Source organism: Thalassophryne amazonica, chromosome 3, assembly GCF_902500255.1.
Source record: "Thalassophryne amazonica chromosome 3, fThaAma1.1, whole genome shotgun sequence".
NCBI lineage: Eukaryota > Metazoa > Chordata > Actinopteri > Batrachoidiformes > Batrachoididae > Thalassophryne > Thalassophryne amazonica.
Window position 1 is genome coordinate 100,171,471 of NC_047105.1, and position 13,409 is coordinate 100,184,879.

General features: G+C 38.7%; 1 protein-coding gene across 2 annotated transcripts in view; it reads right to left on the bottom strand.

The window, feature by feature from the left end:
* Positions 1–828: 828 nt before the first annotated feature.
* Positions 829–13,409, bottom strand: part of suclg2 (succinate-CoA ligase GDP-forming subunit beta) — a 395,797-nt gene continuing 383,216 nt past the window's right edge. For both annotated transcript variants that reach the window (XM_034167173.1, XM_034167172.1), the window contains one exon: positions 829–1,623. In XM_034167173.1, the coding sequence (XP_034023064.1) occupies positions 1,511–1,623 (113 nt within the window). In that variant the 3' untranslated portion in view covers positions 829–1,510. The remainder of the gene's footprint in view (positions 1,624–13,409) is intronic.

The window sequence follows — 13,409 nt, forward strand, 5'->3', positions numbered from 1 at the left end:
CCATGGCCTAATATCTATCTGTGGTGAAAATTTTGTCAAAATCCGAGCAGTAGTTTTGACGTAATCCTGCTAACAGACAGGCAGACAGACAAATAAATTAATGCAGATGATTTTATTATGTCCTTGACGGACGTCATAAATGTTCAACTTCAAAAGTCATCTTAAAGATGGACCTGCATAGTTCAAATAGCTGGATCATAAATAATTTTGGTTTAGAGGTACACAATAACATTAACAGGATCGCCTTTCCAAGAAGTGCGGGTCCTGAGGCACTTTGGGTCGGTGCTTATCTCTTAATTCATAACATGAAGAAGAAGAGAACCTGTGACTCCCCCCGGATGGGACGCCAGTCCATCACAGGTTCCTTGCCAACATGTCACGTCTTGTCCAAGGACACAGACAAGCAGTCTCAGCTGGAAATGAACCCTGGTGTCTTGTGTAGCAGTGGGACTCTTTTCCCACTGAACGGTCTGGTCTTATCTTTCCATGAGCTGACAATAAAACTATTCTGAAAACTTCATAGAATGTGACAGCAGAATGAATGAATTCTTAGCTTCTCTTTACACTGAGTCTGGATCCTGCAATAATCACTTGTGTAAGCAGCAAACACTCAAACTCATCTTGAAATGGTCTTGTTTAATCTTTGAACAGATACAATTGTGACACTGTATCCAAGACACCTGTCAATGTACATTCAAGATCATAAAAAGAATTAAATGCAATTATTTTCTGAGCTTTTTTTTTTTTTTTTGCAGAGGTGTATTAAGCTTGCGGGAGTTTCATGCCTTTGTCAAACAAGCAAAGATTTGTGAAGCTTCACATCATTTACCTCAGACTGGAATTTTACTGTTAAACTACAATGTACAAAATTTACAGAGTATAAATGTGGAACCTTCATACTCTCCTTTGACAAACATAAGTCAATGATATACAGAAGGGCTTTGACCGGGTGTCATCTGTTACCTGAGACATGTTGTATTTTGGCTAAAATGTTAGATGATTTCACAGTAACCCAGGGACAATACTTCAGACATGATGCATTTTTGTTTTACGCACCACCAAAGATGAAGGAAAAACTGCAGTTAATTAATATTCTACAAATTATAACCCATATAAATAAAATGATATGCAATGGACAGATGTGTGTTTTCAGCCTTGTAAAGTTAAATGCATAAAGCATTTGAAAAAAAATAAATTAAAAAAGAAAAAAGACTACAGATTAGCAAATGATCAACTCAAATCATTACCAATTTAACAGGGAGGGGAAAAATAAAAATAACCTGCCATTAAAAACACCAAATTTAAACATCACCCTGTGATGATACAGACTGGCAACTGACAATACAATAAGATTTAAGGTTGGTGCTACGGCCTTTATCAGATCACAGACTTAGAGAAAAAAAAATTCACGTGGAAATAAATGCTGAAGGTGACTATGTTGTTTTGTGACACACAAAGGGCCAAACTGAGTGTGGTGACGTTACGCAGACTGCACAGAAAGTACCCTCGTCTACTTCCTGATGGCAGCCACTGCTTTCCTGGCAGCATCATCCAGGTCCTCTGCAGCTGTGATGGGCAGGCCGCTCTCTGTCAAAATCCTCTTAGCCTCGTGGACGTTGGTGCCTAGCAGGAACACGAGAACATTGTTAGAACAGGAAACAAAAACAAAACAAAACAGCAAAAGTGCACGCTTAACAGCGCCGAACATAATCCACCAGCTGTTTTGATATGAAATCACACCGCGTGAAAGATGAATTCCTTTGGAGGAATCAGCCGCACTAATGACAGATGGAGTTACAGCGGAAAATTCAACTACTGATCCGAAAATGTTTTTCTCTGTGAGGGATGTACACCGAGGTCACAGGAAGCAGGTGAGTGATAGGATGAGACGGCACCTGTGAAGCGGTGAACCTGCAACCAACCAGAAGAGGACAGAATTCCCCGGAGACGCTTGGCACAACTGGGACATTACTGCCTTTGAGTGTCACACACCGCACAGCCAAACAGCCCTGACAAGCCTGTCACAACACAGCGCGGGTGCATGGCCTCAGACCAAAGCACAGAGAACGATGACAATGGCAGAAACAAGAGAAATGAGAAAGGGCAAACAAGCAGGAGGTCAAATGAGACAGAGCTGCCCTCGCTCCTAAAACAAACAAGCCAAATGTTTTCATGCCGCTGAGCAATTTGTAATGTGAAAACATGACAGCTAAAAAAAACAAACAAACCCAAAACAAAACCTGTGTGCTCCAACAGCAGTTCTGCACATTACAGAAAAAATAAAAACGCAAACAGGACTTTCTTATCCAACAACTAAACATATCCTCTAAAACCAATTTTTTAAACCAAACAAAAGAAAGTTTTTCCAATATCATATTTTTTTATTTGATTGTAGTACATGTGATGGAAGTAAAACCTGGGGTATTATTTATCTTTATTTGGTAATACCTAGGTGAGAGTGATGAAGCAATTAGATGACTGAAAAAAAGGCTCAGAAATCAACTACATATCAAAAACATATTAAGGCAATACCCAAACTTAAGAACACCGAGGCTCACTTTAAAATCTGAAAACCTTTTGTGGCCCACACAGATCTTTAATCACAATTTTGACTGACACGAGATAAAGATGACGTATTTCAAAATATATAATATTAGGTCAGACAAATAAAGAATAACACAATGTAAATCCCATGACACTCTTTTACTAGTTTTGATTAGATTTAAACATACACATTATTAAATGAATAAAATACCATAAAATATTACATACATCTTTAAATATATATATTTCACTGTAAATGCTAACATACAAATGAATTAAGTATGATAAGTTAACCAAAACTCAGTTTTCATCAACCTGTTATGAACACTCATTTTACATAAGTAAGTAGTACTTTGAGACTGGAAGACATGCTTTACTTGATGTATTCCACTCAAGCCAAATTAGAAAAATTTATTTTTCATACCAAGTGTCCTTTGGGGCGTTCTTTCAGACATGTATAAATCTGCCTCATTTATTTTGCACATTCCCTCCTGCACACGTCCATGGTGAGCCCATGTTTGGACTACCAGTGCTCTCTCCAACATGTTTTTCACTCATTGGTGATAAACTCCTCAGAATTAATTTGATTTATAAATCAAAACCATAAGTCAAAACTTTAATGTCTTCTGCGACATGTCAGTACTGTTCCATGTTGAAAGTAAATGACTCTTCCTTACAGTGGTGGGCAGGGCGTTCAAAGACAGAAACTCTGACTTGTGGTTTGTGTTGGGTTTGTGATCGCCTTTGTTTTTACTCAGAAGCATTGGCGGTGCTTAAACGCAAAACTGGCTTGTCAGTAGCTGCCAGTGTAAAGGAGTCAATTCTAAAAGTTAGCGGTTACCTGTAGCTTCTGCTGTAGCTTCAAGAAAATTAAGTTGACTTGAATATGATGAATGAGCAAAACTAAAGAGAATTAAGCTGTCACTTGAGTACTGGATGCTCACAGTAAATACGTAAATGTAATCTAATTTATTTCAGTACTGCAAACTCAAAATAAACAAGTTACTATTCCCAATTATTTACATTAATTTAAGTACTGCACACTCACAATAATTAAATTATTCAAATCTGATACATTTAAGCCAACATAAATTACTTTTTTAAGGCAGCAAGTTTGCTTTTTTTTTTTTTTTTTGTAAAGTCAACTTATTATATTTTACAGTGTTGAGGTAGTTTAAAAATTCATTACTAAAGTGAAAATTAAAGATGTTTTTATTTATTTTTAATGGCCATCCTGCAGTACCTCTAGTGGGCCTCACTTTGGGAAACACTGTATTAAGCTCAGGTTGCTGGTCGTTAAATGTTCAGAATCAGTTTAAACTGAAGAGCTCTGGATTTTTTTTAAAAAACATTTTATCAATCAAACAATAACAAGGAGAAAAAAACAACAAGAAAAACAATAAAGTAAAAAGGAATAGAAGAAAAAATAGTGTAAGAACACTAAGAACCCAATGAACAACAGACGCGCTCCCTGTCTGAGAACTCCTCCACAAGGGTCCGTCATGACACATGCGTCTTTGCCTGTGACCGCCAGAGGGTGCTGTGGAAAAGGTGCTGCAGCTGTTGCACACTGGCCACTGTGCAAAGAAAAAATCCCCTGACTCTTCTTCAGTTATCGGAAGTAACCTCAAGCAGACCCGACTCATTTGGGCAATCATCTGCTTTGGCCACACTAACAAATAAAACAACAACACAGAATTGTCAGAAGACTCAGCGATGGAAATTGAGCAGCTAATCAAATATACTCAGCCCAGTGTTCACAATGAAAGACAGCCAAAGGTTATCCAGAAGGTGATCACCAGAGCCGCAGCCAAAGAGACCGCATTAGTAAATCGTTGGTTTCATCAATGCCAGGAGACTGTGCCACACCAAGGTAACAGATACTATTCAACAAAAGACGCAAGCAGTTGAGCTGTTTTTGTTTTAAATAATATTTTTGCTTGGTGATGGGGACTTGCTTCATCAACAGCCAAAAATAATTTTCTCCTCTGACATCACTCTGCTTGACAGGGAGCGTGGGATCTCTCAGCCAGTCAACAAGCGACAGTCAGGTTACAAGCAAGGTGGCGCCCTCACCACTTCACAATCAACAAATGAGTTTGGATGCAGATCCTCTTGGAGTTAGCAAGAGGATCTGGACAACTGACAAAGTGAACACAATTTAAACTGAGGACACTTTAGATGTTGAGATCCCCAAAATGCTTGATGCACAAATATCATCAGGTGTTACACAAACCATGAGTTTCCTGTGTGTTCAGGTCTTTGTGAGTTAATCTGTGACTGTAGATGGCTGGAGGTGTTTATACGTGTAATTAAAGCCGTATATGATCTGTGAATTCTCTGGAGGCCAGGCCACCCTGATCAACAGCGCCGCACCACTTAACGTGTAATATTTCATCTCTTTTGTCCAGTCAGATAATAAGTCATTCCATACACATTTCTGCAGCTTCGTGCGCCAAACAATCAATTCTGCAGTGTAATTAATTAGAACAGGAGTTGGAAGAAGCCTCGCTCGGGCGCATAAAGTGGATATCAGGTGTCCCACGACATTTTGTAATCAAACAACACAGAATAGTTTCTGTCCCTTCCTGCAGACAAATCTATAGCCTCGGTGGGCAGCAGCGTCACTCGTTGTAACAAGAGGAGGCTGTAAATTGGATGTTCAACAGAACCACATTATCATATCTCTGGAAAAACAAAAACACAAACACATCTGCCACACGATTAAACTAAGTGTCTGTGTCGCTTCAAGACGGGAGCAACAACCCTGAGCGAAGCAGCCATGTGTGTCCACAGCAAATATACAATGCAAACAGCCTTCTGAAAAGATAAAGATCCTTGTGAAATGTGCATTTTGCATTGTTTTCCAGATGATAAATATTGATCAGCTGCAGGACCATGTGTGGTGGAGTTGAGTGCGTTTCCCAGTAAGAAAGCAGCATTGTGCCCTTACTCTAGCATTTTCCTGCATGTGCAGTTCCACTATGAGCAGCAGGGAGCACTGATAGCTCACAGCAGCACCACAGCGGCTGAGTGCCTGTGTGGCAAAACATATGAATGTGTTTGTTCACCTGCAGCCACTAGGTGCTGCCAGAGACCTACTCACATTCTGCACATGGAGGTGCAGTATTCATTGTCATGCAAGCGTTTGGGAACTCTTAGGCTTTAATTTTTCACCATACCAAATTATATGAATAGAATTTAGGCTTCTCTATAGTAAATATTCTAGATTTATTCTCTTTAAACTCACAGTGTAAACACTTCCTGAAAGCATGAACTTAATTAAATAAAATATGAAAGCAAAAACAATGTGGTACATAAGTATGGGCGGCCACCATTAAGTTGTAATTTTTACAGCCACTTCTCCTTAGACAGGTTAGTGGATGGATACATGAACATTTCCAAGTCACTGAATATGTCTGATTTCATTTACATCAATCATAAATCATCATTAATACAAAGTGTGGTACTGTACGGTAAATCTGTTTGAAAGAGGCACTTAAAAACTGAGTGAATGTGCAAGAAGGAAACTAGTGAGGGAAGCCAATAAGTCACCCATAACAACTCTGAAGGAATTATAGGGTTCTGTGGCTGTGACTGGAGAAACTGTGCACTGTGAAACATTTGTTATACAACTTTATACCATTACATTGCACACATTTAAGCAGGATTTTGTTGCAAAGCAACATAAACTCTAGGCTCGAGCCTTTCATGTGCTTTTTGGCAGACCAGCTGAAATGTCACATCATTTTAAAGAAAGTCCTTGTATGTTACTTCACCATGAAACTGTGACTGGACATGCAACAGACAAAAGCTGTACTATGCTCAGTCCCTCCAATCGCAGTCACAGAAGGCTACAACCCCTGGCAAAAATTATGGAATCACCGGCCTCAGAGGATGTTCATTCAGTTGTTTAATTTTGTAGAAAAAAAGCAGATCACAGACATGACACAAAACTAAAGTCATTTCAAATGGCAACTTTCTGGCTTTAAGAAACACTATAAGAAATCAAGAAAAAAAGATTGTGGCAGTCAGTAACGGTTACTTTTTTAGACCAAGCAGAGGGAAAAAAAAATATGGAATCACTCAATTCTGAGGAAAAAATTATGGAATCACCCTGTAAATTTTCATCCCCCAAATTAACACCTGCATCAAATCAGATCTGCTCATTGACAATGACCCTATGCCATGACATTGACCCTATGTGTCTTTTTGCAAGGAATGTTTTTGCAGTTTTTGCTCTATGGCAAGATGCATTATCATCTTGAAAAATGATTTCATCATCCCCAAACATCCTTTCAATTGTCCAAAATATCAACATAAACTTGTGCATTTATTGATGATGTAATGACAGCCATCTCCACAGTGCCTTTACCTGACATGCAGCCCCATATCATCAATGACTGTGGAAATTTACATGTTCTCTTCAGGCAGTCATCTTTATAAATCTCATTGGAAAGGCACCAAACAAAAGTTCCAGCATCATCACCTTGCCCAATGCAGATTCGAGATTCATCACTGAATATGACTTTCATCCAGTCATCCACAGTCCACAATTGCTTTTCCTTAGCCCATTGTAACCTTGTTTTTTTCTGTTTAGGTGTTAATGATGCCTTTTGTTTAGCTTTTCTGTATGTAAATCCCATTTCCTTTAGGCAGTTTCTTACAGTTCGGTCACAGACGTTGACTCCAGTTTCCTCCCATTCGTTCCTCATTTGTTTTGTTGTACATTTTTCGATTTTTGAGATATATTGCTTTAAGTTTTCTGTCTTGACGCTTTGATGTCTTCCTTGGTCTACCAGTATGTTTGCCTTTAACAACCTTCCCATGTTGTTTGTATTTGGTCCAGAGTTTAGACACAGCTGACTGTGAACAACCAACATCTTTTGCAACATTGCGTGATGATTTACTCTCTTTTAAGAGTTTGATAATCCTCTCCTTTGTTTCAATTGACATCTCTCGTGTTAGAGCTATGATTCATGTCAGTCCACTTGGTGCAACAGCTCTCCAAGGTGTGATCACTCCTTTTTAGATGCAGACTAACGAGCAGATCTGATATGATGCAGGTGTTAGTTTTGGGGATGAAAATTTACAGGGTGATTCCATAATTTTTTCCTCAGAATTGAGTGATTCCATATTTTTTTCCTCTGCTTGGTCTAAAAACGTAACCGTTACTGACTGCCACAATCTTTTTTCTTGATTTCTTATAGTGTTTCTTAAAGCCAGAAAGTTGCCATTTGAAATGACTTTAGTTTCGTGTCATGTCTGTGATCTTTTTTTCTACAAAATTAAACAACTGAATGAACATCCTCCGAGGCCGGTGATTCCATAATTTTTGCCAGGGGTTGTATACTCCAGAGTGGTCATGCACATCTTGATGGCTCCTCTCACTCCTCTCTTTCTTGTATGATCTCTCAATAATAGTGATGATAGTCTACTAAGACTTACCAAACACTAACATAGTGTCTGTATTACTTAATGACTGATAAAAATTAAGTCCATGATATGGATGGGTATCGAGAACTGGTTCCTTTCGGGTATCGTTAAGAAATGATTCGATCCACCGACATCAATAAGCTTTGTGCTTAATGATTCTGTGATCGGTCCTTCAGAGTGGCCGTTGTTTTGGGGGTGTTTGTCAGGAAAATGATCATTTCTCTACATTGATTACAGACCCTGCAGCGGGTCCTTAACTTTTCTGCAGCGCGGCTTTGCTTTGAACCTTGAACCAATCGAAGCGTGGTTCGCAGATTGAAGCAATGCTTCGGTCGATTGCTTCATTTATTTATTTCTTTCGCTTAATTTTCCCCTGCTAAAACCCTAAAGAGCATACGTCTGTGAGTATTATTTACCTTTTCTATGTTAAACCGACCTGTTATGGTCTTCTGAAACAGTTGATAGAGGTATTTTATAACTTAAAAACGGGAGCGATGCTAACGCGTTAGCATGTCTATGGCATTTTCAAGGTTAAAAGCCTAACAGCATTAAGCATTAAGCAGTTTCAGCCGTCATCACGTTCGGGTGCATTTGTTTTCAAATTGTAATATTCCTTAAATTTATTTTTGCTCATATATTAATAATCTAATGATTATTATATACAGTTTTAGAGAAAGAGACAAAAAGAACCTGAATAGAAACACAACAGAAAATATATAATAGCAACTAACATAAATAAATAAATACATACATACAGAAATAAATAAATGTTTCCTGTGAACACCTAGTGACTCTTACACCTCCATTTCATCCCTGTCTTATTTAAGTTTAATGACAGTTTGTTTCGGTCAAACCATATTTTCAGTTTGTTAATTTCTTCAGTGATTTCCTCCAGAACTATCTGCCAAACTAGAAAATTGCTGCATCCTAGTAAGAGCAAAATACTACTGGAATGAATTTGAATAAGGAAAGTTTTTTCTCACCTAAATGGATTCAGCACTCACTCCAGTTTATTGTCTGGAATAGTCCCAGATTGCATTTCAGAGCTTCTAGAATTCAAACATTTTCGTGCAGGTGGTGTTGGGGGGTAATTTTGGGTTTCAGCTTTTTTTGTTTTTCACCACTTTCATCTCTGAATATGAGTTGTGATTCACTTTTGTGAGGATTAAAGTTACTAACTGGGACTCCTGTCTTGTTGCAAGAAAGAAACGAGAATCATCTTCCGTTCTGTTCACACAGCTCCAAACGTTGCGCGGCTCTCTGACAAGTCAAGATAGAATGATAGAATCCAGTCTGAATTAATAACTTCAAAGCGAAACACAGTTTTGTTTATTTTTATTTATGTTCAGAGATCAAGGATACAGTGACTGATTTCATATTTATTTACTTTAAGACTCAAGGAAATACATAGAAAACCTGTAAAGCCTACTTTTAGTACAAAATTCACGAGGTATCGATAAGGGAATCGATAAGGAATCGGATCGATAAGCGGTATCGATAATGGCATCGATATCGATAAAACCTTATCAATACCCATCCCTAGTACATGACATATTTGGTGACTTAAAAATGTACATGTATCCATCCCCTGGCATGTCAAAAAAACAAAACAAAACTGGGGGTAAAAGTCGTGATTTATTTGTGTTACACTAAAGGGTGACCAGAGTTACGCATTCATTTGCATTTGTGTTCAAAATAAGTGTGTTTAAAAAAGTGAGTAAAGCTCAAAATCATTTTAACAGCTTTTATTTCCATACCCACAAATGCATTGGGAACATGACACATTCTATTCCAAATCCAAACATGATCGTTTTTCTTTCTGTGAAAAAACACGTCAAACAGATGGCCCATATTTAAGGACAAAGGCAGCAAATGTACAAGCTGGTTGTGAATTTCTCTGAAAGTTTGAGTAAAATGTGTCATTCCAGGCAGCGCTCAGAAGAACAGTGTACTTTGATTAAAAACTTGACTGGAGAGGGGAACATATAAGGAAGTGCACAAAATGATAGGTTGGTCAGCTAAAATGATCTGAAATGCTTTAAAATGACAATAAAACCATCGAAGACATCGAAGAAAATGGAAATCACTATTCAAATGGATCGAAGAATAGCCAGAATGGCAAAGACTCAGCCAATGATCAGCTCCTGGATTATCAAAGAAGGTCTAAAGATACCTGTGAGTACAGCAACAATTAGAAGACGCCTACGTAAAGCCAAGCAATTGGCAAGAAGCCACCACAAAATACCACTACTGAAAATACAACATGTGCTGAAGAGGTTACAACTTGCCAACGGTCACACTGACTGGCTGCAAGAGAAATGGTGCAACATTTTGTGGACTGATGAATGCAAGATTGTTGTTTTTGGGTCTACTGCCACAGACAGTTTGCCAGATGACCCCAAAAACTGAATTCAAATCAAATCAAATCAATTTTATTTATATAGTGCCAAATCACAACAAACAGTATCCCCAAGGCGCTTTATATTGTAAGGCAAAAGCCATACAATAATTACAGAAAAACCCCAACGGTCAAAACGACCCCCTATGAGCAAGCACTTAGCGACAGTGGGAAGGAAAACTCCCTTTTAACAGGAAGAAACCTCCAGCAGAACCAGGCTCAGGGAGGGGCAGTCTTCTGCTGGGACTGGTTGGGGCTGTGGGGAGAGAATCAGGAAAAAGACATGCTGTGGAAGAGAGCAGAGATCAATCACCAATGATTAAATGCAGAGTGGTGCATACACAGCAAAAAGAGGTGAATAAAAAGAAACACTGGGTGCATCATGGGAAACCCCCCAGCAGACTAAGTCTATAGCAGCATAACTAAGGGATGGTTCAGGGTCACCTTATCCAACCCTAACTATAAGCTTTTTCAAAAAGGAAAGTTTTAAGCTTAATCTTAAAAGTAGAGAGGGTGTCTGTCTCCCTAATCCGAATTGGGAGCTGGTTCCAGAGGAGAGGAGCCTGAAAGCAGAAGGCTCTGCCTCCCATTCTACTCTTACAAACCCTAGGAACTACAAGTAAGCCTGCAGTCTGAGAGCGAAGCGCTCTATTGGGGTGATATGGTACTATGAGGTCCCTAAGATAAGATGGGACCTGATTATTCAAAACCTTATAAGTAAGAATAAGAATTTTAAATTCTATTCTGGAATTAACAGGGAGGCAATGAAGAGAAGCCAATATGGGTGAAATATGCTCTCTCCTTCTAGTCCCTGTCAGTACTCTAGCTGCAGCAATTCAAGCCACAGTACACTGCGAAGACAGTGAAGTATGATAGCGCAAACATCATGATATGTGGATGTTTCTTATTCCATGGTGTTGGGCCTATTTATGGCATACCAGGGATCATGGATCATTCTGATCAGAACTCTTGAAGAGGCCATGTTGCCTCACAACGAAAAGGAAAGGCAGTGAAATGGGTGTTTTAACAACACAACAACCCCAAACACACCAGCAAGTGAGCAGCATTCTGGTTCTAGACCAACAAGATTAAGGTTATGAAATGACCAGCCCAATCCCAGGACCTTAATCCAATACAAACTTGTGGAGTGAGGTCAGAAATGGCTTTTCTGAGGCAAAAACAATAAATGCAGAGGAACTGTGGAATGTAGTCCAATCGTACTGGGCTGGAACACCTGTTCACAGGTGCCAGATGTCAGTCGACTCCATGCAACACAGATGTGAAACAGTTCTCAGACACAGTGGTTACACAACTAAATATTAGTTCAGTCATTCACAAGAAGCTAAATCTTCAAGCATTTTTCAGTTTAAACAGTAAATGTTTGAGTTTTTTAAATGCAGACACTGCTATTTTTGTGAACAGCCTAAAACTACTTTTTCTTCACTTTCTGTAAAATAACAAATTTGATAAATTTTTCTTGATGTTTTGATTTGTAATGGAATGTGCAGTGTTCCCAATGCACTTGCGTATATCGAAATAAAAATAAATATAATAAAATAAAAGAAATAAGGATTTGGAGCTTGAACACAACTGTAATTTGTATCATGTTGCAGAGTCGAAAGTCTTTGAGAAGCCTGAATTAATTTTTAAGTGATGTCATAAAATTTAAATATGCAAAAGCCCAAATGGCTCCCAAACATTTGTATGCCACCATATACATGCACATACTGGAATCATACAAAGACAAACATATATTTACTTTTTCATTTCAACGTGTCCATTCCTTGATTGTTTCTCACTTCACCCACTGTTTTACATTTAGAAAAAAAAGCAGCTCTACAAACGGCAGTGAATAAGGCAGGGTCTCATTAATAAATGGTCTTAAACAGGTACAAGGAAAAATGTGAAGGCAGTTCTTTCCAGTGAGAAGGCTGTTACAAGCAAGTGACCAGCTGTACAATGCAGGAACTATTTTGTCATGTGATATATGGCCCCTTCACAGCACACTGCTGTTGGATCTCTGCTCTAATTAGCCAGCTCACTTGGTATTATTGTGAAAATGTCACTTTTACGTGGGAGTCAATTACAGACCACCATATTTTATATTATGACCTGGGGCTGTGCCAAAGACCTGTGTTGGAGGGCTTGTGTTGATGCTGCACTTCTTAGAGACAAACCTGGTCTTAACAAGTGTTACTTTACAAGGACAGTAGACTTTTTGCTGCAGACTTGGAGCCGCAGAGCAACTCTGCAGCTCCAATTGTTCTCAATATTTCGTGGGCATGGAAAACCTGTTTTGTAAAAGGCAAAGACGAGCAAGGAGATGCTGTGGAGGAATAATCTGTCTACAACTGTTTCAGTGGGTGTGCAGTCAGATGGAGCTGAACTAAAAGGCCATCAGAGGAGCTTCCGTGCAACGCAAAACCAAACATTCAGTGGCTTTTCTCATCTGTAAAGTCAAAAAATGCACTAGAAGCCATATAGTTTCAAATGCATCAAGATGAAATTGTGTGAAAAGTATGATACTGTATGATACTTTTTTAAGCATTACCCGGGGGCACAATGGATTGTTTTCTGAAAATGAAGCATAAGCAGAAAAATTGAACAAAGACAAAACAGTAATCTCAATTTGAAAAGCAGTACAATTCATTAAAAAACAAAACAAACAAACAAAAAAAACCCTCCCACCAATGTGTGTTTGTTCAGTAGCATGATTAAAATCTTATGATGTTATTTGCATGAAATGTGATGAATAGACTGGGCCTGGCCTGGATACAAACCAGTTAATTAGATTGGGATACATGGGCAGATACATTTCTGCTGTGATTAAAACAGCAATGGGGTGGGGTGTACGCATGAGCAGACACCCACAACTCACTAATTGGGGGTTACACTGAACAAAGGAACTGCTCAACCTTAACGCACTTTGCCCCCCATATTAACCCATATGAGCATGAGGGGAAAAAGGTAAATGGGCTATATTATATAGCACTTTTCGTTCTGAATCAAAACTCAAAGTGCTTTCCAATTA